The sequence below is a fragment of the Urocitellus parryii genome, unplaced genomic scaffold (genome assembly GCF_045843805.1).
Source record: "Urocitellus parryii isolate mUroPar1 unplaced genomic scaffold, mUroPar1.hap1 Scaffold_67, whole genome shotgun sequence".
Taxonomy (NCBI): Eukaryota; Metazoa; Chordata; class Mammalia; order Rodentia; family Sciuridae; genus Urocitellus; species Urocitellus parryii.
The window spans coordinates 55249-81178 of record NW_027554122.1 but is presented as its reverse complement, the minus strand read 5'-3'; the positions used below and the strand labels follow the sequence as shown (position 1 = coordinate 81178).

Genomic DNA, 25930 nt, shown 5'->3' with positions numbered 1-25930 from the left:
GATCTGCTTTCCTACTACTTACTGCTTTTGGTTGCCAAGTTCCTGTCTAAAAGTTTGCTGCTTTTTGGGGGGAGAGGGTCTCCTGAAATGTATTTCCGTGAGCTGAAATTACTTAAAAGTATTTTTTAAAAATCCAAGATCTGCTTTTCTTGCATTGGTAGTGTCCTTCAGAATCTACTTCATCATAACTGATGTGATCAGAAGTGTATTTTAAGATTAATTTTAGTAATATATTTAGCTTGTATTAGAAAACTTTTGTTGTATCAAACATAGTATTTCTTTATGTTATCAATTTTCTGTTAAAATAAATTTGTTTAAAAGGCTGGGTTATTCTGGAGGGAGATATTAAATAAATAATAGTATAGGTGGCAAGCAGACTGCACAGTGTATCCTCTGGACCCATAGTGACCTTACAGAAATGAACCTGTGGTGATCAAACAGTGTAAGAACTGTGTCAGGAGTGGGCAGGGTGCTCTAGGCTTGTAGAGTAGAAGTGGAAAAATAAACTTGGTACTGTGGAAAATGCTTCCTAGAATTGAGTGTCAAGGATTGGTAGGCACTAGGTGGTCACAGAGTAAGGTTTGTTTAGGAATGATGAGCAGTTGGGTATGACTAGATTCCATGTTATATGTCACGAAGTGACTGGAGATAGAAACAGGAATAGGATCACATGAAACCTATGCTTATAGTAAGGAGGTTGGACTTTATTCTGATAATGAAGGAAAGATGTTGAATGATTTTCTGCTGTAATATTATATGATCAGTGTTTTAGAGGATACCAGGTTTGACAGTAAACCACAGTTAGGAGATCATTTATGCATTTTTGAGAGGAATAAAGGTAAAGATACAACTAAGGCAGTGGCACTGGACATGAAGAGGTTGTGTGTGCTAGATTTAGATCTTGGGGAAGAAGAAATTGAGGACTTAGTGGTCAGTTGGATAGAAATGTTGAGGAAAATAGGGAGTCTAGAATGACCCCCAGATTTTTGGTTTGAGTAACCATGTGGCATGTAGAGCAATTAACTGATAAATAGCATATAGAAAGAGGAAAGAACTTGGTTTCATTTGCTTTTTTTTTTTTTGAGGAAAAAGTTGTTTGTTTTTCAACTTACTGAAACTTACTGAGGGACTTATGGGACATCTTGGTTAAGATCCAATAGCGATTGGCACAGAGGGTCTAGAAGTTAAGAGAAGGATTTGGGATTTTAGCATTTGGCAGTTTGGAAGCCATTGTTTTCCTACAGTACCATATGAGATAATTTTAAATGGTACATGGATAAGCACTTGAAATTTTTTAATAGTTAGGATTTTATGTGTATGAAAAACATAACTTGTGGATCAAACCTATGACATCATGGACATTATCACTTAGGCCAAGTGAGTACCATGAAAGGAAAATATTAGTAAAAATACATGTGATATATGGAAATGGCAACAATCATGGTGAAGCTATGCAAATAAAGTTTTGGGAGAGAATGGGGGGAGAATCACAGAATGGGGACAAAAATCAGTGTTCTGATTGGAGTTCCTTGAAGCATAGGTTTTAAGTATTTTTCAGTTATACTATAGAAGCCAGGAAGAATGCTGCTCATGTCATCTCAAATGATTAAATTACTGAATTGGATTGTTATTTCCTTAGGATTGTGTGCCATGGACAATTTTACTGATGGAGACTTCACTGTGGCGGACTATGCATTGTTGGAAGATAGCCCTTACGAAGATGATTGTGTCTTTGATCCTGAATATAAGACGGATGACTATGTTCGTGTGACTCAGCTTTACTATGATGGAGTGGTAAGTAGGTTTGTTAAATTTTTGTTTTTAACATGGTATATCCTAAAGGCGTTCTGATTTAGGGCATTAGAGTAAAGATTTTGTGTGTGTATGTGTGTGTGTGTGTGTGTGTGTGTGTGTGTGGCTATGGGTTTTTATAAGAAGGAACACATGCTTTTGAAGAGGTTATTATTCAATAGAAATAAGCTGTGCCTCAACAATAAGAATAGATTTTAGAGAATAAGTGAAGACATGAGGCGGCTTTCTGAGAATTAGAAAAACTCTTGAATACAGTTGTAGAAAGAAACTCAGGAAACATGAAAAAGGCCTTAAATTAAGACTCACTGGCTACAGATATATTCAAAGCATATAAGTAAATGTACATTAGATTTTTTTCAGTTTAGTTCTGCTAATCCATTGATTGAAAGTCAAAAAGTATACTTGTGTATTTTACCAGTTGCAAATCGAAATAATTTTCTTTTTTTTTTTTTAGGGTATGAAGTATAAAGATTATGCCCAAAGCGAGAAACATTTAGGTGAGCATGTTGACATATTAACGTTAATTTATTGATGGACCACAAATGGAGGTGATTTATCTAGTCATATCAACAAATCAGATGTATATGTCTTCTTAAAAATAGATTCTTACTATTTTTTTTTCCTGGAAACCAAAATCTTTCTTTGTAAATTGAGTTTTAGCATCTAGCAGTTTAAAACATTAATTCATTTAAATATTCTTAACATCTAGCAGTTTAAAACATTAATTCATTTCTTGCCTTCTCATATCCATTTTTACCTTTTCTGTATAGCAGTGTTGATTCATTAAAAATCAGGGCACAAATATTAATTTTAAACTTTTTTATTTTAATTAAGAATTTGACATCTGCAATATATGGTGTAGTAAACCACTTTCTGTCCTGCAAGATTACTGTGATGCCATTAAAATATATATCTTCTGGCCACTTCTTTTTCAACATCAGTACAGTTCTGTGATATCACGATTACATCCCTGTGTGGAGACCATGTAAGTCACTATATGTTATTCATTTTGGATGAGCGGTGATAAGCATGTTGCACAGTGCTAAGGAATGCCAAATACAATGGAAGGCTTATACCTCATTCTTTTTTTTTTTTTGGTGATACTGTGGGTTGAACTCAGGGTCTCCCCCGTGCTTGACAAGCTACACCTTCGACCCTTTTTTAAAAAATTTATTTTGAGATGCAGTCTAGCTAAACAAAGTTTCAGCTGGCCTTAAACTTGAAATCCTCCTGCCTCACCATCTGGAATAGCTCGGATTTTAGGCATATGCCACCACACTTGGCTTACTCTTCATTCTTATATGCTGTTCAGTTTTGCTTTTGTTTAAGAGGTAGAAAAAGTAATTTCTTGGAATTTGAATATGAAAGAAAATTTATAACATTATAATGAAATAATTCTGAATAGTATTAGATGGTAGACTTGAAGTTAAGTCAGGAAAAATTAAAATACTTTTATAAATGTCAGTGGTATAGAACTGAGAGAGAGAGGATATATGGTTTGGTCCATTTAATAAACTCCTTATTTATGTTACCTAGAGTGGAGAAAAGAACTGAATGTTTTTGTCAGATAGCGTGTAATATAAGCATAAAATTCAGTGAATTTGTATATATGAGAATGTAATCTTTCCCAAAATAAATTTGTCTTTAAACAGTTCTCGTGCCTCTGAGATGAGTTTGAAGAAATTACAATATCTTGAGTTGATGTAAGATATTGTGGATTTGGCAAAGAAAGTTGTGGTAAGTGGTAGAATGTAGCCCCGCCTCCAAAGAATGTAAATATAGAGTGTCAGTTGTTAACTGTTAACTGCTATAAACTGTGTGACCAGTTTATAGCAGTTAACAGATAAGCTTTTCAGTTTTCTTTACCTGAGATTATTCTGCTGTCAGAGTGTGCATGGTATGGAAGTGATAACGTTGATGACCAATGTCCTCTTTCTGCCATGCCATAATGGACCAGGACAGCTTCTTGATATTAAAGGAGAGAAATTAGAATTTGTCACAAATGAAAGGGGGCCCTGGTTCATAGAAACCTTAATCACAGGTTCTAAAAGTAAACAAACTCCGCCTTTTGACATAAAAACATACCACTATTGACAAATACTTTGCCTTTGGGATAAAATTTATCAGGATAGATTTGAGGAGGTGTCTTTGTACTATGGTGATTCTCTCTCTCTCTCTCTTTTGGGGGTGGAAGACTGAACTCAGGGGCACTCAACCACTGAGCTACATCCCCAGCCTGTTTTGTATTTTATTTAGAGACAGGGTTTCACTGAGTTACTTAGTACCTCGCTTTTGCTGAGGCTGGCTTTGAACTCATGATCCTTCTGCCTTGACCTCCTCTCTCTTTTAAAAAGCCATTTGATAATTTTTCTTATTTCAGTTGGTTATGGAGCCAGGTGTTATACTTGTTTTTATTCTGACTGTGAACTTAAATTTAGAAAGCATTCTGGTGTTTATTTCTGCTGATAACTCATTACAGTTACAAACCAGCCAATGTGCCTTGTTAGAAAACCTAGGTTTAATGAACTTTAAATATCTACACATCTAAAATTTACACAAAATCAGTTTATTACTAGAACCTTGTGGAAGACTTTTGAAGAATTCTTGTTTTAGTGCTCTTAAGGGGTAAATTGATCATGTAAGTGCTTGTGGAAAATATACTACTATGTAATACAGTTACATATCATTTAATGATTGGGTACATTCTGAGGAATGCACCATCAAATGGTTTTGTTGTCTTAGTATCATATAGTATACTTATACAGACCCAGATGGTGTAGATTAGTCACTGGATGTGACCTCTTAATGCAATTAAGAGACAAAGTGAACACAAGTTGTGACTGCTGCTGACATATGGCATGCTACTTTACAGTGAAGTTTGTTTTTTTTTTTATTTCAATAAGTAGCAGTACACTCTAAAATAACAGTTACATAAACCAGTAATGTAGTTGTTTAATATCATTATCAAGTGTTATACATATATATAATTATCTGTACTATTCTTTAATATAATTGGTAGGGCAGTAAGTTTTATATCAGCATCACATAAGCTTGTGAGCAGTACATTTTATTGTGGTATGTAGGATGTCACCATAGCTACAATGTCATTAGGTAATAATAATCTTAAACTCTGTTATAATCTTTGGGACCAATGTCCCATTTGGCTCATCATTGATGGAAAATGTCATTATGCAACACAAGACTATTCCTAAAATGGAGATTTTTTTTTCTATTACAAAATTCAGGAATAAGGAAAAAATGCTTTTTTGTTCTTTTTTTTATTTTGCAGAATGATCCATTCCTTATCGAAGGCTTATTGAGAATTGGTTATAAAATAGAAAATGTAAGTGTTAAATGTGGAAACCCAGCTCACCCACTGAATAATTGGCAGTCACATCACTGCCCTTTTTCCCATGTACTGAGACCATATATTCAAAGTTATATGTAATATTTGGTAGTATGGTTTCTATATATTACTCAGTGTAATCTCATTTTGCAGGTTTGTTTCATTACATTTTTTTACCCATATATGTTACAAGTTTTTTTCTTCTCTTTTAGATTGTTTTCCTAGCATATATTCCCCCAAATGAAATTATTAGGTCCCCAGTATGAATATTTTTACTGTATAATTACTAGGTAATCCTCAGATGCAGTGATAAACCAAATTTTAATGGTACTGGTGATAGAAATGACTTCATGTTTCCTTTAAGCCTTATACCAGCAGTGGCAATTCAGCTATTTAATTTCTGAGGTTATTTCATACATTAAAAGAACAAACATTTCTGTTAACTCTTGACCCTTCCTGAGAATCAATGCTCTGAGCATCCATTTGCCTAGCCATAGTCTTGATTATCTCATAATAATTCTTTTTGCCACAGACTATGTAAAATATGTAGTCCCTGTGGAGAACTTTAATCTATACCTTTAACCTTAGGGTAAAGAGGGAAGTCCTAGTCTAATTGAGATTTGAGACTTCTTTTCTACCTTGTAAATTTGTACTCTCATACTGCAAAGGACAGCCTTTGACCAGGTTGTACACCTCAGCTTTCAGATCTGTAATCATTGCAAAAGCATTTTGAACTCTGAGGGTAGCTGGAGGTCACCCAAAGAAGGAACACGTGAGTCCACAGTTTCTGTTAACTTGTATGTTGTAGTCCAGTTATCCTCTATTGTGTGATGCAGTAATGAAAATACATAAGTTTTGTATAAAGGTTTGAAATACTGATTAAGATAAATATATATTGCCACAGAATACTTGAGTATCATTCTTCTTTCCTCTTTTTGAAACAGAAAATTTTGGCAATGGAAGAAGCTTTAAATTGGGTAAAATACACAGGCGATACAACAATTCTACCTAAATTAGGATTAATCGACAATTGTTGGTCTATGTTAAGTATTTTCTTCACTGAATGTAAGTATAAGTTCTTTAAATTGTTAACTCAGTTTTTAAAGGTATTATTTGGGAAATGGAATATATAATTATATGATTTTTCATTTATTCTAGCAGCATTTAAAAAATGTTTTTCTTTATAGTGTTTTTCTTCTGTATATGAAATAAAAGAACTTTATTTTTTTATTTCCTTTATTTATTTTTATTCTTTTTAATAGTGACAGAGTATATTTTGACATATTATCCATACCTGGAGTATAACTTGAATAAGAGAACTTAAACCTTATAGTTAGTTTTATCCTGTTTTTTACCATTCAGATTATTGTGGCATCATACTTTAAAAATCCTATCTAATAGTTGTCATAAGTTATAATATGTAATACTCAAATAAAAAGCTCACAACTGGGCCCATGTCTTTTTATTCATATGAGAAAATAACAGAAGGTAAAATTCTGATTTTCATTTTCTTGATAAATCTGCTATTCTTTTATGTATGGAGAAATAGCCTTACATATTTCTCCAGTTTTTTGAAATGTTTTTCTTCCTTCCTTTCTTTCTTTCTTTTTTTTTTTTTTTTTTTGTGGTGTTGGGGATTGAATCCAGGGCCTTATGCATGCTGGCCAAGTCCTCCGCCACTAAGCTATGTCCCCAGCCCTGAAATGATTTTCTTTAAAGCATTTGAATATTAGCAGTAATTTTTTTAGAGTATACTTTATAGGAATCTTGACACAGAAAATGTTTTGACTCTTTAGTTGATGATAATCCATAATCTGCAATCTCCATTGTGAAGAGGGAAGATTTGTCTATTGACTTAAATAATAGAGAGGAATTAAATATAGATAGCTCTTTCTGTTAGGCTCACTAGATAGTGGGATGTATTATACTGATAGAGGTTATTCTCTTCATTGTTTTGAAAGCCTCTGATTCTGGACCAGGTTTTAGGGTAGAGGTGGAGAAGCAAGATCATGTATTGCCACTATTGTGGGCCCATTTCTGATTCTCTCATAATAGCCCTGTGGGGTGGCTGTTATTCTCTCTTTTTTTTGCGGGGGTACTGATGATTGAACTCACAGGCCCGACCAGTGAGCCACATCCCTAGCCCTATTTTTTTTGTATTTTTATTTTTTAGAGATAAGGTCTGTGTTGCTTAGTGTCTTTTTTGCTGAGGCTTGCTTTGAACTTGTGATCCTCCTGTCTCAGCCTCCCGAGCCGCTGGGATTATAGGCGTGCACCACCATGCCCAGCCTATTATTCTTAATTGTAGAAGTGAACAATCTAAGACTTATGAGGTTAAGAGAGATTTCTACAGTCTAGTAAGTAGTAGAACTTAGATAAGAAAGCAAGTTGCAGAATGATTTGTACAGTATGATGCCATTTATATAATGTTTAAAAACATGCAAAACAATATGCATATTCTTAATACAGAGAATGTATTAAAAATGTTTTAAAAATGCATGGGCATGTTGAACACCAGGGGAGTGGCTATCTCTGGGGGTAAAGGAGGGAAAATAATTAACACAGTGGATGTCAACTGTAACAAACTTCTGCAAAAGAAGCTGAAGTAAATATGGCAAAATGTTAATTTCTTGCTAAGTTGGTACACAGTTGGTACATGGGTGTTCATTATGTTAATGTTATTCTTTGTACTTTTATGTATACTTGAATTATTTGATAAAGTGTAATTAAAAGTGCACATAAGAGGGGAAAAGCCCAGAATTCTAAATACCTTCTATTAATTTTTCAGCTTTCACTATGATATGCTGAAGTAATATACAACCAAAATATTATGACTAACAATGAGAGGGTCTTTTCTTGGTTATATTACTTGTCCTGAAGTTTTGTCTTTGTTGGCCAGGGTTGAGCTGCAGCCGGGTCTATTCTCTGTGGCCATGTTCTTTATTTCCAAATCCAAGTTGTACTTTTTTGGAACATGTTTCTTTAACAGAGGGAAAAGAACAATAGCCAGTTCACACTGTGTTTCCTAGAGTGCTCATTTAGACCTGGTGTATGCTATGGCAGTTTGACTTCCTTTACCACAAAGCAAGTCACAGGGACAGGTCTGCCCCATACGAGTGGATACAGTCTTCCTATAAGAAGGCTCTGAAATGGCAGCAATCAGGCACTTTCGTTGCCTCCCTAAAGGAAATTTCATAGTATATTTTGAATGTACTTTGTGGTTAAAATAGTATATGTGTTGGGGCTGGGATTGTGCCTCAGTGGTAGAGCACTCACCTAGCATGTGTAAGACACTGGGTTCGATCCTCAGCACCACACAAAAATAAATAAATAAATAAAATAAAGGTGTTGTGTCCATCTACAGCTAAAAACGAAGTTTAAAAAATTGGTATACATGCATAGATTTATCCCTCCTACACATAACATTCTTCTTCTTTTAAATCAAATAGGATTTTCTACAAGGAATTTGTCTTACCCCTGACTGAAGGTATCATTTCTAAGATTATCATCTTTAGCAGTGGTGGTCAAGTTAAATGTGAAGTAAGTATCTAATAAAGGAGAAACTTTATTAAATTTGTAACCAAAATGTTTACACCTGTTAAAATGTTTTAAGTTTGAGGAAGTTGTGTGATTTGAATCTTGTCTTTTGTAAGAAAAAAAAAGTTATATCATTTAAGAAAATAAATATTAGGACATGCATTGCAGTGAAGCATTTTCACATTCTTTTATTTCCTCCTAGGAAAAGCATACTTTTTATATTTTGGTTTTACTCTTTTTGATAACTTCCATTTTATTAATACCCCAAAAGGGGTAGTGGTGGAGGTGTGGTTTTTAGAGAAGGGGAAGAGTGCCTTGAGGGATTACCTTTAACTTCACCATCTGAATGTGGCAGGAGTGGGTAATTATAATATATATAATTTATTGGATCTTCTGCTTACCCTTAATTATTTAAAGTTTCTTCATAAAGTGTGTCTACTCTCTTGTTCCTCTTTTCAGTAAATTATTTTGCTAAAGCTTTCTGGGCTTTTGTCTGGGTCAAAACATCATCACTGTTCTCTATCAAATTGAACATTGTGTGTGCTTCTGGAATATTTATTACTTGTGGTTTTGTGCTTTATGTCTTGGGAGTGTGAGACAAATTTTGGATGTCTTTGTTTTGTTTAAAGTTTGAACACAAGGTCATAAAAGAAAAAGTTCCTCCAAGACCTATTCTGAAACAGAAATGTTCTAGGTAAGATTTTTAACAATCAATCAGTAGTTTTTATATTTTCTCTTAGTATATAACTCTGTTAAATGCAGATTTCTAAATTGTGCTATTTTTTAAAATTGGCTGTGTACACATATATAAATAAGTATTTTAAAAATTATTTTTATGGATATTTAAAACAGAACTAGCTTTAGAATGATTAAATACTGAAAATTTGAAAAAAGTCACTATTTAGTGGTTGAACTTGTAAGTAAAATTATAACATTTCATGTTATGAAATTACTTATAAACAGATTTGGCATTTAACAAAAATTATATAGTTAGCTTTTGGCTTTTAATTTCAAAAGCATTTTTTCTTTTTTATGTTTCTCCATTTTAAACATTTTGAACCAATGACTATTTCTTACCTTGAAATACTTAGTGTATTGTCAAAGTTATTCACCTCTGTATCTTTCTGTTCAGATCAAATAATTCCAATCCTTTTTTCTTTTCTTTTCGGTCCTTCTTCTTGTTTTTCATCCTAAAAATTGATTTTTTTTCTTATAATTTGTGACTAAGAAAAACCAAAAGAAAAGATGTATAGAATTATTTGTTGAAAAGGAATCAGTGTAACCAAATCAACCAAATTCCCATGTTGTTATTGGGGTGAAAATAATATTTTATTATGGGATCTTGCTTGCAGAGTACATGTACTATTCTTATTTACCCTACACAGTAATTTATATACATTATGTACATGGAAATAACATCTATACAAATTATACATAGCTTTCTTAATTAAAAGTCACAGCCTATTGCTTGGAGAATGTATTTCTATAGTAGGCAACAGAAAGTAGTTCATTGAGCAATTAACAAAGGTAAATTATCACTAATTGTAAATGTTTATCAGCCTAGAGAAGCTAAGACTGAAAGAAGACAGAAAATTGAAAAGAAAGATCCAAAAACAAGAAGCAAAAAAATTAGCACAAGAAAGAATGGAAGAGGACTTAAGAGAAAGTAATCCACCCAAAAACGAAGAACAGAAAGGTATGCAGAAGTCCAAACATGATAAGAATAATATGCATTTGCTTAAACGTACAAATACAGAATTATAAGGCTCATATTATTATTTAATTGAAGTATAGATTTCAGTTAGTATTTTCATACTATCACTAAAATATAGAATTCAGTTAGCATCTTTGTCTTCTATTATTCTTAGATAGTGAAGGGATTGGTGTGAAGAATATCATTTTAGAAGCAGTACACAGCGATTCACATGCTGTCCTGCTGCTAACTCTAGGCAAACTGTGTCTGTTTCCTCTTCTTCAAACTGAATTGGAACATAATATCTGACCTGCATATTGTATGTTTGACAGTGCATTGTACAATCTGCTATGTGAATTTAAGTTCCAAAATATTGAACTGTAAATTAACTACTAATTGTCTGGAATAGTTGAAATAAAGAGGCAGTTCATAAAAGGTATCATAGAGATTGCCTTGCCCAGCTTGTATTTTCATTCTCTAATAACATGGGGATGTCTCATAGGTGATTTTACTATTTCTGTAGACATCTTAACCAGTATATTTATTTTTAGTTTTAAGTTGAAGTAAGTTTTCTCAGTTTTCTACATTGTGCCTGGATTTCCAAAATGAAATAGTTACCACTTGCTGTCTTTTTTTTTTATCTAATATACCAGTACTGTTTTACAGATTGATCATAATTATCTTTGCTACTGAAAAATGTATTTTTAACTTTGTGAATGTATTTTAATTTTGCATGTTTAAGAACTAAAAATATTTTGGAGGTGATGAGATTGGGTTGGGATTGTTGAGGGAAAAAAGTATTTTAGAGGAAATAAAATTTTAGATGCTATTACATGAATGGTGTGAAATGAAGAGAATATAGAAGTATTGTTAAATATTTATATTCCTAATTTAAAGTTTCTTGAGTTGTCTGTGTAAAATAAAGCAATCAATCTTAATTGTATCTTATGATATAATATAATGTTACGTTATTTCTTTCTAAGTTATGCCCTTGCAAATTAGTGTAATTTATCACTTTAACCTTTGTTATTTATTCCTAGAAACTGTAGACAGTAGTCAGAATTGTCAGTTCATTGATGACAGAATTCTGCAGTGCATAAAGCAGTATGCTGACAAGATTAAATCGGGTATACTGAACCCTTCCAAGCTTCTCAAAGAATTGCTTTCTTGGAAAGTTTTGAGCACAGAAGACTATACAATGTGTTTTTCTAGCAGAAATTTCCTCAATGAAGCAGTGGACTATGTCATTCGTCACTTGATTCAAGAAAAGAATAGAGTAAACACAAGGGTATTTCTTCATGTTTTGAGTGAGCTTAAAGAAGTGGAACCCAAATTAGCTACCTGGATCCAGAAACTTAATAGCTTTGGTATGTCCCTTTATATTCTAGTCTGGTAGGAAGGATAAATGTAGGTCTCTGATTTCTTTTTATCTTCCTATCTTATCGTTTATGATATTTTAAATGTGGAATACACGTGTATGGTGAAAAATACTACCATCCACACATAATTTTTAGGTTATTCTATAGAAGGGAACAGTATGTTTTTTAAAAAGATCTAAACAAAATAAAAATCAGTCAGTAGGGAAATCTAGACTTGTATTATACTAAACATTTGTGAGTACTAGACACTACCCTGTGTAACCAACACACCCTGGAACCTAGGAGCTATTGAGTGCCTTCTGGGATTGTGCGCCTCAATAGCCTTGTTGAGAAAGATTAAGATTCTGGGAAGAAAAATTAGGACAAGCAGATGGGACTCATTGTTTAGGAGCACCTCAGGCAAATCTATATTGAAGGATGAGAAGAAATGTACCCTGGGGTTCAAGTAGGTGGTTTTGAATCACAAGGGAAGGATGTGGAAGACATCCCCTACCTCCCATTCAGGCTTCTTGCCCAAGGCCATGCAGGACTGCAGAATGAGCCCTCAGGTATGGTAGCTGTCTAACACAAGTAAGGATGCTTTGGGTACCTCCCAAGATGCTATATATTACGGCAACTGGGCTAGCATGATTGTTGATTCATCTGGCAGCTATTGACAAAATTCTACGGGAGGCCACAGGAAAGAGAGTAGTGCTCTCAGACCCAAGAATAGCACCTTCCCAGCTTCTACCAGCTACCCCCACCTTTTTGAGTTTTTACAGAAATGCAGTTAGTAGAATTTAAGGGTTTCAAAGAAGATTCAGGTCAATTTCTGTTGGTAGAAAGTCAGATGGCAGCAAGCTTGGCATATTCCTGCTCTGAGCATAGGTCTTAATAAGTTTCTGGTCTCAGAAAATCACTCTTAAGTGATAAGATTGCCGATAATGTCCAATAGAAAAGTAAATTCATAAGTTCTCACTTAACACTTTAATCTTCCATAGAGGATAGAGTCACAACTGGAGAAGTGGGCCTTATAGTTTAGACTACATTGGAAGAATGCCAGTCAGTGTTTTTTCAGGTAAATGCAGTCTTGCAGCTGACTGGCAGGAAAATATGACTATGTCTTGTGATATAACCCATGTATATTCTGAGGAGTAAAGGTATCACTTTAATAAGTTTGTATATATACTAAAGTATAAAATTAGCTCAAGGTTGTTAATTAGTAAAGATGTTATTATAGCCCTGATGTAAACTCACATACATTTAATTAAAGCAAGCAATTTCCAATTCCAGAAGTCACATCGTGAATATTTGACACAAGAGAGGCCAGTTTATATGTTCAGCAAAAGATGGAGGGAGAAAGAAATAGCAGAGCACAAGTAGGAGAATATTAGTTTTAGTAGTACTATGGTTGGCCTACACCCCCTTCCTGGAGCACATGCGTGCACATGAGACTGGATAGGGAATGTGAATGTATTTCTTAACTGGAGGTTTCTTTGGATATTTTGTTCTATGAATATTTTATGTGGCCACCCATTCTGGTGTTTTATGCTAATTTCTCATGCAGCATGTCCTTTGTAAGCTATTTCATCTGAAAGAAATAGCAGTGAGCAATCCAGGGTAATTTTGACTTTAGTAATCGCTGCTCCATTTACTGATTTGAGAACTTCAGGCCCATGCATGGTTGACAGTGCTGTATTTAGAGGTATGATGAGGAATTTGTATGAATTTCCTCTTTGCTTTTTGGTGGCTGTGTTAGGAAGGAACGAAGATTCACCATCCTTTCAGTGAGAATTTATGAGGTTGCAGCCACCCTATTTTCTGATGTGGAGAACAGGGAGTAAAAACAGGAATAATGGGCTGGGGTTGTGGCTCAAGGGGTAGAGCATTTGGCTTGCATGTTTGAGGCCCTGGATTCAATCCTCACCACCATGTAAAAAAATAAAGTTATGTGTACATCTACAACTAAAAATATTAAAAAAGAAAACAGGAATAGTGACCACCTTGATTTTTGTATCATGATGAGGAACCATGATATTTTGGAAGATAAGGAGCAGTTCTTGGAGGTATTGGAGGAAGAATTAAAGGCAGTTAGGCAAAATTTTGCATGTTATTGATGTTTGGTTGCTATGGAATATACATAAAAAGACATTATAAAATCTTACTAGTTTATCAGTTAGAATGAAAAGTTATTATACATTAGTCAAAAACATAGTATTTTTCTTAAGCAATTTAATGTCATTTTGTCATCTCCTAAGTGCAAAAAAGATATTTGTAATGATAGAAGTCTTTGGCTTACCATACTGAAAATTATTGCATTTTAGTATATTAGTGTTCTGTGTGTTTCTACAAATGCATAATAACTCAAACAAGTCTGTTTTCAAGTATTGGAATATTTTCACTGAAAATATAAGCAAACTATAATGGAACCACTTTCAAAGATGTGAAACTCCACATAATTTTACAGTAAAAATTTTTTCCCAGTTGTGATTTGTATTTTGTTTTCATTGTAGGCTTAGATGCAGTGGGACCTTTTTTTTCTCGATATGGAGCATCTCTTAAGGAGCTTGATTTTAGCATCATGACGTTCCTCTGGAGTGAGAAATATGGCCATAAACTAGCCTCTATAGAAGGAAAGCAACTTGATTACTTCTGTGAACCAGTGTCATTAAAAGAAGCACGTTGTTTAATATGGCTGTTGGAAGAACACAGAGACAAGTTCCCAGCATTGCATAGTGCTTTAGATGAATTCTTTGATATAATGGGTATGTGGACCAAGCTTGGATTTATATTGTATTTAATCTTAAAGAAAATATCTGCAAAGGAGCTGCTCCTATAAATACTTAATGTGAGAATTATTATAGTACAATCAGTTCACTTGGAAAAGATGATTGATGAGAGAGCATGAAAGTGCTGAGGGCTTCGGAGGAAAAACTCAGCACTGGGTTCTCCCTGTTAGAAGAAAGCTGTGAAGCAGGGATAGAATCTTGAGATGGCCTATGAAAGCCTGTAAAAGTGGAGGTAGAATTGGACAGGTGGAAGTTGGGCCTTAGAGAGGTGGCTTAGAGGGGAGCTGAGAGGCCTGTTTGGATAACTGCATGGAGTCCAGTTTGACACAGTAGACTAATTAGCAGTTAATTTCTTAGGCTTCTCTTGGATTTTATTTTCCTTATCCTTAAAAAAATGAAATGATTTGGAGCCAGTGATCTCTGATCCTGTTTTACTTCAAAATTCTAATATTCTTAATTTTTAATGTTTTTATCTTTCATTCTGTGTGTGCACCCTAATAGTCTTCTCTCCTTTTTTCTTTATCAGTCTCCTCTGTATGTTGTTAGAAGTTAGATTCAAATTTAATGCCATTTGATTTAAAAATCTGACCTTGTATAACAGTGTCACACATTATAAAGTTCAAACACAGTATAAAAAACTGAAAAGCTTGCTTTTGTTTTGGTTCTTAGCAAAATGAACATTTGCATATAGATGGTGTTGTCTTTCCAGGATACTGTTTTCTAATGGGAGGTGACATGCTACTTGATATTCTGAATTTAGTGCCATCAGTTATTGCTATTGGTAATAAATTTTATCTTGAAACTAAGCCTACAAAACCCAGTGTATGTTGAGTCACACAACAGGACCACTACAAAAGACAGTTTTCTCTTAGTGACCACTCTTCCCAATTCTTATGTTCTATACCTAAAATACTCAGAACATCTGGCTGCCAGTTTCACTGCTGTCATCCATGGAGTCAGAAGCTACCAATCAAATTTATGGTGATCTCAACAGATTTTCAACTCTAGTAGCTGTGTCTCCCACCCTCACCCCAGACATTTTGAGTATTATGTCTTATTATTTAAAAGAAGGATAGTATTAACTTTTTAAAATCCACTGATCTTTTATATCAGGGTATTCAATAATTCCACCAATGACATGATTATTGGGACTCAAGTTTCACTTCTGAAATCTGGATGCATGTTTTCCTAGACAATTTCTGTGTAGTCAGCTAAAGGCCCTTGCAAAGCAACATGACTAAACCCACTTACCACATCTCAAAGACTTGTTTTTCCTAAACTTTTGTTAGTGACTGGAAGGAAAGCTAAGAACAGGGAGATGGGAGAGTGAGAAATGAAAGGCGGTGACAAGGCAGAGATACACACAGAAAAGTGTTTGGTGGAGCCAAAAATAAAGGCCATCTCTCTATAGACAGAGATAGGCAACACAGGTTTGGGGTTCAAGACTTTTCTGAGGTCAACAGTAGGGATCATAGCTGTGAAAGCTGTGGCTGAGGGTGCCCCCAACCACCCAGTAACCCTGGGAGTGCTAGATGATCAACAGTCACTTTCCAGGACCTGTAGGTCATTTAGGTTGACTGGAGACATGGGTCTTTCCTGAAATGTCTGATGGTGTGCAGAGAGGGCGTTTGGCAGAATAGAGGGCCTGGTCCCATGATGGAATCCAGTTCGGGGCTCAAGGATGCTCAGTGACCCTCAAAGAGGGTAGCAGGCACTCTGGGGAACCTGATCCCGGGTTTCGGCACCAATGAAAGGAAAGTGAGGAACCGGCAGACGGGAGAGCAATAAATGAAATATGGAGACCAGACAGAGATACATATGTGATTTTGTTTGTCAGAGCTGATAAATAAAGGCCATCTCTCCATAGAAGGAAAGGGGCAACACAGGCTTAGATTTCAAGACTTTCCTGGGAGAGGCTCAGGGATTAGAGCCAGGTGGGTCCTAATGTGGACTGTTATGGGTGGGGTTGGTACGCCCTTGGGTGGGAAAGAATGTGGGGTGGTGAAGGGTTGGGTTGGTATGAGGAAGCCGGAAAATGGTGACTGTCCCTTAGGATGGCCGTCCAGATGTCTGGGGAAGTGACCATTGATTGTCCACTATAAGCAAGGACCTTACAGTGATCATTGTCGTAAATCTAATTTTTAAGCAAAAAAACTTAAAATTAGCCTTTATTCTTTTCCCTATTACTAGTTCTGTTCCCTATTACTAGTATTAACTAGTTTGTCACCAGGTCCAAATAAGCTTTATCTTTAATTTGTCCTTTCCTATGCATCTCATTTTCCTAAGCCAAGACAAGACCTTAATTCTCTTTCCATGATTAGACCATTACAGAAGTCTCCAAACTGGCTTTCATGCCTGTAATTTTCCTCTGACTCCTGTAGAATATCTGTTACTGAAAGCTTTCTGCAAAGGAAATATTAGTTCTGCCTGCAGATTACATTCACCATCTCTCTGCACTTTCTCTAGCTGCCCTCTGAGCTTACACCTACTGCTGCTATATCCAGACCTGTCTTGTGCTTTCATGCCTCTTGCCATTGCTTATGCAGCTCTAGCCACAGCTTTCCCTTTGCCTGTTTATTCCAAGTCTAACTTAAATTTCTTCTCTTCCCCAAAGCCCTCTCTAACTCCCCTTGGGCCTCTTGACTGAAGACTATTATTTCATCAGGTTTTTTGACATCTTATTTGTCATACCTGTAACATTATGTTTAGTTAGTCATTTTGCCCTTGGATTTGTTTTGTTTGCAGTGCCAGGGATTGAACCCCAAACCCTGCATATGTTAGGCAGTTCCTCAATCACTGAGCTACACCTACAACCCCTTTTTTAAAAATTTTGAGATAGGGTCTCACTAAGTTGCCCTAGCCTTTAACTTGTGATTCTTCTGCCTCAGCCTCCCTAATAACTAGGATTATAAGAGTGAGCCACCTGCCCCACTACATTACTACCCTTGGTTTTTAAACTAAACGTTTATCAGAGCCAAATAAGGAATAGAATATAGTCTGTGATAATGGTCTTGAGGTAGTTTTAAGACTTCAGTATATTATATGGTAATGTAAATACTTAGTTTCCTCATAGAACCTTCTGTTTCTTCTACAGATAGCCGCTGTACTGTATTAAGGAAACAAGATAGTGGTGAAGCTCCAGTAAGCTACTTGACCACTTTAAATCATATGTTCTAATTTGCATTAGCCAAAGGAGAAGAGGAACAACGAGGCCAGTATTTGCTTACATCACAGGTAGCATTTCAGAACCAAATTGAGAGGATTTCTGAATATGTCTGCCATTTCATTAGAAAGTTATTTCCACTCATCCTCTTAGGAATGGGGCGTTCTTCAGCAAACTCTGAGGCTTAAGTTAAATACTTTCCATAAAGTTTTACAACTAATAAATGTTAATATTAGAAGGAGAAAAGGAAAAGTTCTTTAGTTGAGAAAAAAATTGGTGGTATTTTTGTGCTGAAGGAAAATAAAGGGACTTTGTTTCACTTAGCTCCAACATGAGTTTAACTTAAGAGTAATTCAAGAGTTGTTTTCCTTGACAACTTGTGGTTGTATTTTATTCTTTCTGGCAGGCCAGAAATTCTTCATTTGAGAAACATGATTAAATAATGAAAAGGATAGCACTGTGGCAGTTTTCAAAGAGAAAGATACTTGCTTATCAGTTTTCAGGATCAAATATATGGAATTCTGTCTTACTCAGCTCTATCAGATTTTGCCCTGCTAAGTATGGAAGTACAGCTAACATACCCATATAGAGAAATTAATACTGCTCCTTTCACTCTTTGTGCCCCATTATCTGGCTGGGTGTGGAACATCTGTTTGCTTAGTAAAAGGGATATCATTAAATGCTATTATAGCACATAATCAGAATTACTTAAAAGTTTAGTTAATTATTTAGAATAACATAAGCCCTGTTGAAAATGAGATTAAAATGTTAGGACAATTTAATTTTAATCATAACATTTGGCATTATTAAGCCTTTTCTTCTTTTTTATTATAAGCCATAGCACTTGGGCTGATATACAACATTTTATATACATAAAACTGATGATTAGTCTGTGAAACTTAATGTGGTTTGTTTATGTTGACATACATAATGCTGTTATTTGAGTGTTCATTGTTTTGTTTTGTTCCCCCCCCCCCACATTTTTCAGTTCAGTTCTACCAAGGTTAAAAACAAAGGCAAGAAAAAGAAGCCAAAAGACATAAAGGTATGGAATATTTTCTGAATTAATTCCTGCCCAGACTCTCAAAAATGGATATATAAGTTAGAAATAAGCAATTCTTTTTTTTTTAAGAGAGAGTGAGAGAGAGAAAGAGAGAGAATTTTTAATATTTATTTTTTTTTTTAGTTCTCGGTGGACACAACATCTTTGTTGGTATGTGGTGCTGAGGATCGAACCCGGGCCACATGCATGCCAGGTGAGTGCACTACCGCTTGAGCCACATCCCCAGCCCAGAAATAAGCAATTCTTGCAGTATTATGAAACATTTTGTAGAGAAAGACTTTCTAGGGTTCAGTCTATTTTGGCAGTCTTCTACATTTTGAGGAAATTTAAGGTTCATGTTGCACATAAATAACTCTTGAAAGAAACTCTTAATCTTTATAGTTATTTATATTTTATAGATATTTCTGAGTAAAAATATAATGTAGTACTCTATTATGGATAGCCATAGGGTAGAGTTCCTGTCTTGGTTCTACCAATTATTTTCTGTGACCTTGAGCAAGTTATTTGACTTTCCTGTGCCTGTTATAATAACCTTTGCTTATTAGGTAGTAAATCTTTAATAATTATTTATTATTATTTCTGTGCTGAATTTTAGGGAGAGATAAGAATATATAAGATATTGTTTTCTATATCTCATATAAGAGCAGATAAGATATTGGTTTCTAGTATTCAAAAGCTCTTGTTGGACTTATTTATTTAAATATTTATTATCTAAAATATTCAAATAAGAATGATGAATTCTAGTCATCATATCAGTCTTAGAATTGATGGGAACTTTTCCTTTTCACCTGTGGCTCTATTCTCATTATTTCAGCATCATAGTGCATTCCTCTTGGTTTCAGCATGTCTTGGGGGCAAAAGAGGAACAGGGGTAGAGAGAATGAGCAAGTGTTCGAGGAGGATGCAGGCAGCTTGGAATTCCAGTATAAGATTCCTTGTACCTTTGACCATGTGTCTTTAACTAATATGGAAATTTAAGTGACATTTAAAGTTTTTTGGAGGACTGGAAACTATCCCAAATGTTAATTTGAATTTATTTCTGGCCATTGAAACTTATATTACTATGTGTTCCTATTTATAAGAAAATTTGGATAGGTTTTTCATATTGTTTTAAATATTATTTAAATATTGTTTTAAATATTAAAAATAGGCTTTAAATATTATACAAATGTTTATAAATTTTAATGATAATGTTTTTCTTTCATAGACTTTTAAATTAGATGTCATTGTCATTTTTTTTTCTTTTAAACCAGCCAATGTTAGTTGGGTCTGGAACAACTACAGTAACACCAAATAATGAGACTATCAGTTCAGGTGAAGATTATAAGTAAGTATGATTGTTAGAATTTTTGCCTCATTATAACTCACATGCTTTTCACTTGATAAGGCATGTTAATTTAATGTACTCTAAACTTGTGTTTTATTTCCCTTTCATTTTTAAAGATTTACTTATTGACAACCTGATATAATATATCTCAATTGAATTAATAGCATGGCTTGTCATTAAGAATTCTTAAGAGTTAAAGTCTCAGGAATGGTGATTTATTCAGTAAGCATATATTGAGGACGCACTGTGTTCAGGGCACTATGGGAAATCCCTAGAAAAATGTCTAGAAAATGTCCTTTAAAGTATTCAGTAAAGAGATTGTCCTATTGATAATTAACTAATGCTACTATAATAGGAGAAAGAAGCTATTTTGGAATCTATATATGATGTTATGGTTTAACTTTATCAGTTTTTAAAGAAACTGATAATACCAAACAAAGAAGCTCACATTTCTTAGGGAGTTTAAGAACAGTTAAAACTTGGGCTGGGGTTGTGGCTCAGTGGTAGAGTACTTGCCTCAAATTTGTGAGGCACAGGGTTCAATCCTCAGCACCACATAAAAATAAATAAAGGTATTGTGTCTATCTACAACTAAAAAAAATATTTTAAAAAATGAAGAAGAAGAACAGGGGCTGGGGATACAGCTCAGTTGGTAGAGTGCTTGCCTTGCATGCACAAGGCCCTGGGTTCGATCCCTAGCACCAAAAAAAGAAAAAGAACAGTTAAAATTTGCGCTCATTGGGGCTGGGGATGTGGCTCAAGCAGTAACGCGCTTGCCTGGCATGCACGGGGTGCTTGGTTCGATCCTCAACACCATATAAAAAATAAAATAAAGATTTTGTGTCCACCAAAAACTAAAAAATAAATATTAAAAAATTCTCTCTCCCCTCTTCCCCCCCCTCTCTCTCTTAAAAAAATTGCACTCATTTTCATGAATTCTCTAAGTAGAGGAATTAAGATCCAGTCTTTGTCCATTTGGGCTGCCAGAACAATATACCATAAACTGAGGGGCTTACAAACAACAGAAATTTACTTTTCACAATTTGGCTTTTCTCAGTTCTTTAGGCTAAGAAATTCAGGATCAAAGAGCTGACCTATCTGTTGTCTCATGAGGGTGTGGTTCATAGATGGTACCTTCTCACTTTTTTCTCACATGATACATGGACAAGTGTTTTAGTCAGCATTTTTGCTGCTGTGACCAAAAGATCTAACAAGAACAATTTTAAAGGAGGAAAAGTTTATTTGGGGGTCATGGTTTCAGAGGTCTCAGTCCATTGACATCAGCTTCATTGTTCTGTACCAGAGGCAGCACATCATGGTGGAAGGAGGTGGTAGAGGAAAGCAGTAAGGCTCTCAGACCCCAATCATTTTACCTCAAAACTTTCTTGCATTGTCTCACATGTGAGATTTTGTGGGACACATCATGTCTAAACCATAAAAATAAGGCAGCTTTCTAAAGATACTTTTGTAAAGGTACAAATCCCATTCATCATGTCTTTGCCCTCATGACCTATGAGTTTTTGGGGAACACAGACATATAGATCATAATATAACAGTCTCCATTGAAATGAACAAATATGTATGAGGCAATACTCTAAGGCATTTACATATATAAATTAATTTAATCATTCCTCCACTCTAAGATATAAGTACTGATATTGTGTCCATAGTATAAATAAAGAAACTCAGGCAGTTGTAGTTGAATGACTTGCTCCAGGCACAAGGCTTATATAAATAGCAGAGCCAGGATTTAAACCATACTGTCTGGTTTAGGTCCATACTGTCTGGTGTGGTGGTGCACAGCTAACATTCTGGAGGTTCAGGAGGCTGAGGCAGGAGGATGGCAAGTTCAAGGCCAGCCTCAGCAACTTAGTGTAGCCCTGAGAAACTTAGGGAGATCCTGTCTCAAAATAAAAAGTAAAAAGGGTTGGGATGTGGCTCAATGGTTAATCGTCCTGAGTTCAATCCCTGGTACCAAATTTAAAAAAGTAAACATATGATGGCTTATTTTATTGTCTAATTATAAAAGAAAATTAAAATTAAACTTTTATATTTGAAAAGAATGTTGAGTAGAAAAATATTGGACAAGGAGTCAAGAATACGGGGTTAACTACTACAAATTAAGCTTTTCTTGACTTTAGTGTAACATTTTTTTTAATATTTATTTTTTTTATTTGTAGTTGGAAACAATAACTTTATTTCACTTATTTATTCTTATGTGGTGCAGAGGATTGAACCCAGGGTCTCTCATGTGCGAGGCGATAGCTCTACCGCTGAGCCACAACCCCAGCCCCATTGTGTAACATCTTAAAATAGGAATTTAGCCTAATTTCTTTTTAAAGGCCCTTTGTAACATTTTAGGATTTATGTAGTTGAAACAGCTACTTTGCCTTTATTGTTTCCTAATAGCACCTCAGTAGTGTTAGCTGAGATTTATTAGCCACATAAGGTTAAGTACTGTTGCAGATTTGAGGAAAGTATAGGGCAGAGGTCTCATGTAGCCCTGCAGCATAGAGGAGAGTCAAGGTGATCGTTGGTAGTTTTACAGTGTATTACACATGAAGGTGATGTTTTGAAATAAGAATCATGAACATGATTTTCAAAGGGTACTCTCAGAATAGCAGAATGGGAATGTCCTTGGAAATGTCTTTCCCATCCTTGTTGTTTCCTCTGTGCTGATGGTGACATGCCCTGGCATTCTGCATGTCCTTCTTTGACCACTTGAGATAATAGTGATGATCATCAAATTATGTAAATGTTGTATATACACAGAGTAACATTTATATATATATATATATATATGCACAACAACTATTAATATCCCTGATGTAATTGACTTTATTATTATTTTTTACTCTTATATGTGTGTCTACTACTTCATCTCTGGTTAGGTATAGGAATACTATCCCTTTTAGAGTCTGAGGTATTTGAGGGGGGCCAGATATTGAAAGAGAAGAGAAATCTCTTAAACTGCAGAAACTGAAATGATGTTGAGCCTCATCATCTCAGTGTATTTAGCATCTTTCATTATAACTTCTTTCATCTTTACTAAACAGCCACACCAGTACTAATGTGCACTCTTGAGAGATTTGATTCTAACCCTTGTAAAACACTAGATTATGAAAAAAATCATACTTGTGCTATTTTGGACCCTGTATATACTAAGACTAGAAAAGTCTAAATATAGAGTAAAAATTCATTTTGTATTTTTCAAATAATAGTAACTATAAAAATGTTCTTCATAGTTTGGTTATAGTACCATTTCTATTTGAGCTTAAAAATCCTTGTCGAATTAAATTTTGTTCTGCTTGCATATATGAAAAATTCATTGCTGCTTAGCATTAGAAAAAACATGGACTGTTTTTTTTTCTTTGAAGATTTTTTTTCTAGCCAGACAGAGTGGCACACATCTATAACCCCAGCAACTCATAGGCTGAGGCAGGAGGATTGCAAGTTTTGAGGTCAGCCTCAGCAACTTAGTAAGGCCCTAAGTTACTTAGCTTGTCATTTGCTTTTTTTTTACCTAATTACATATGGTGGGTATTTTTCAACAGTAGAATGGTATATAGACTCTTTTTTAAAAAAACTAAAACATTCATTGGACTATGTAGTTTTGTTCACCATAACAAATATTAAAGAGTATCACTGAGTCAAACTTAAATGAGAAGAATTACATATTCTTCAGAATTGTGACTTCCTAGCTACTTGGTAATTATTACTTGGATCGGAGTCCATCCCCTTTGTGATTGGTACCTCATTGCTGAATTATAAGAGCAGTTTACTTTTCCTTGTGAATCATTGCGCTGTATGAAAATTGAGATAGGATTTTTAAAGATTTGATTTTTCTCTTCTCTTGTGACATTCTTGTTATTGACCATGGTATTTCTGAATAAATTTTGCTTGTTCATTGCTTTTTAAAGAGATTGCATAATTATATAATTGAAATTTAAAAATAACTTTGATTTCCTTTGGCTCCCCCCCCCCAAAAAAAAAAAAGCTTTAGAGGATTATTTTCTAAGGGGTAGACAGTTTTATTTATTGTAATATTGATTATACTTAACCTTTTATTTGTCTTTGGAGACCATTTGAGGTCAGTGAGATGTAAAATTGTATTTTGCTTTGGGAGAATAAACTTTTATAAAAATAAATATGTGCAAGTACTTCCGCTTAGTAACTTATGTAAATGTAAATTTTTTCCAAGTTTTTTCTCTCAGTTGTTGGAGGAACATGGTCCCTTGGATATGAGTAACAAGATGTTCTCTGAAGAATATGAGTTTTTCCCAGAATAAACTCATACTAGATACTAGAAAAAGCAGGAGGTTTAAAATCTTTTCTCCTGGGATGTCCTCGTTTTGTTGTGATTGACAACTGTATTGCATTAAAAAAAGTTGCATTGCGACTTAAGAAAAAAAGAAAGAAGAAAAACATTAAAACAAAAGTGGAAGAAATTTCAAAAACAGGAGAGTATTTACAAGTCAAACTACCACTGATTCCAACTGCTAGGGAATTTAAACCAGATGTAAAGTCCAAACCAGTGTCTGATTTGTCTTCAGCACCAGTTTCTGAGGATGTGAAGCCCAAACCTGTGTCTGCTGATTCTCCCAAACCAACTTGTGAAGACATTACACCCAAATCAGTACCTGATAGTTATTCCAGTCCAGTTTCTGAGAATGAGAAACCCCAAGGGGTATCTTCTGATTCTCCCATATCAGTCTCTGAGGATGTAAATCACAAACAAGTCCCCTCTCATTCTCTCAAACCAGTTCCCGAGGATGGGAAACCAACCTATTGGACTCAATCTCACTTGGTCACAGGATACTGTACATATCTTCCTTTTCAGGGATTTGACATCACCCAGACACCACCAACATACATAAACGTGTTACCAAGTTTGCCCCAGTACACCAGCATCTACACACCTTTGGCCAACATTTCTTCTGAATATCAGCTGCAGAGATCGATACCAGTGGTGCCATCTCTTGTAGCCAGTGACAAAGCTGATAAAAACACTGCTGCCTATTTTGAGGTTGCTGAAGTTCTTTGTTGTAATAGTTCATAAAAAATGTGTATTAATATTTCCCAAGTGTCTGTTGATTCATTGGATCGTCATGAGACTTTGTGCCATTGGGGAAGCATGTCAACTCACTCTCAGAACTGAAGATGGTGACTTGTCAGCATATTCCCTGTTGCTCACTGTTAAGGAGGCTGGACCTTGGTCAACTGTGGACTTCTACAAAGGATTTCTTTTACTTATGAGAAGTCTTGTGGCTCTATTTTTGTAGCACATTCATGTACTTTTTTTATAACCACTGACCATGTGAGAATGGGTTTCTGAGAATGAGTTTACATTGGTAGCAAGAATTGTTTGACCTGAAGTTCTACTGCTTTTGCCATTATTGCATTATAACAGTAAAATATAAGGTGGTATGTTGTGTCTATAAAAAATTAGGAAATTTCTTTTTAAAAATGTACACAACACACTCTTCTCTTTTCCATACCTTGCCACTGATTTTCAAGGAATATGATAAAAAAATTAAAAAAGTATAATCCTCTAAGAATGAATGAAACTCTAAGGCTTATAATGTCTTTAATCAGCAACTATGGGCTGAATTAAATTCTTTTTTTTGATAGATACTCAAATATATTTTATTTAAAAATCAATTAAAGCAAGTCCTGAATCTGTAACTACTGTCTTTAAAACAATGTTTCTAAGAACTAGCTCTTCAGAACTGTAATTTTAATTACTGCAATTTTAACAGTACATTTTAAAGAGGTTTAAGATTTAAATAAAATTATAAAAGCCTGGTACTTTTGTTTACTGCTAGACCAGATTCTTCCATTC

General features: G+C 34.7%; 1 protein-coding gene across 1 annotated transcript; it reads left to right on the top strand.

Annotated features, from left to right (window-relative positions):
- Positions 1-1647: 1647 nt before the first annotated feature.
- On the top strand, positions 1648-25147 carry LOC144252893 (E3 ubiquitin-protein ligase TTC3-like). The gene is given in 17 exon segments (XM_077794945.1): positions 1648-1794; positions 2267-2309; positions 2647-2797; positions 3465-3549; positions 5102-5155; positions 6103-6270; positions 8608-8639; positions 8641-8698; positions 9325-9389; positions 10255-10391; positions 11429-11755; positions 14260-14511; positions 17630-17676; positions 18687-18743; positions 20015-20088; positions 24290-24386; positions 24389-25147. Coding segments are annotated over 17 exon segments (2550 nt in total). The 5' UTR covers positions 1648-1650.
- Positions 25148-25930: the final 783 nt, after the last annotated feature.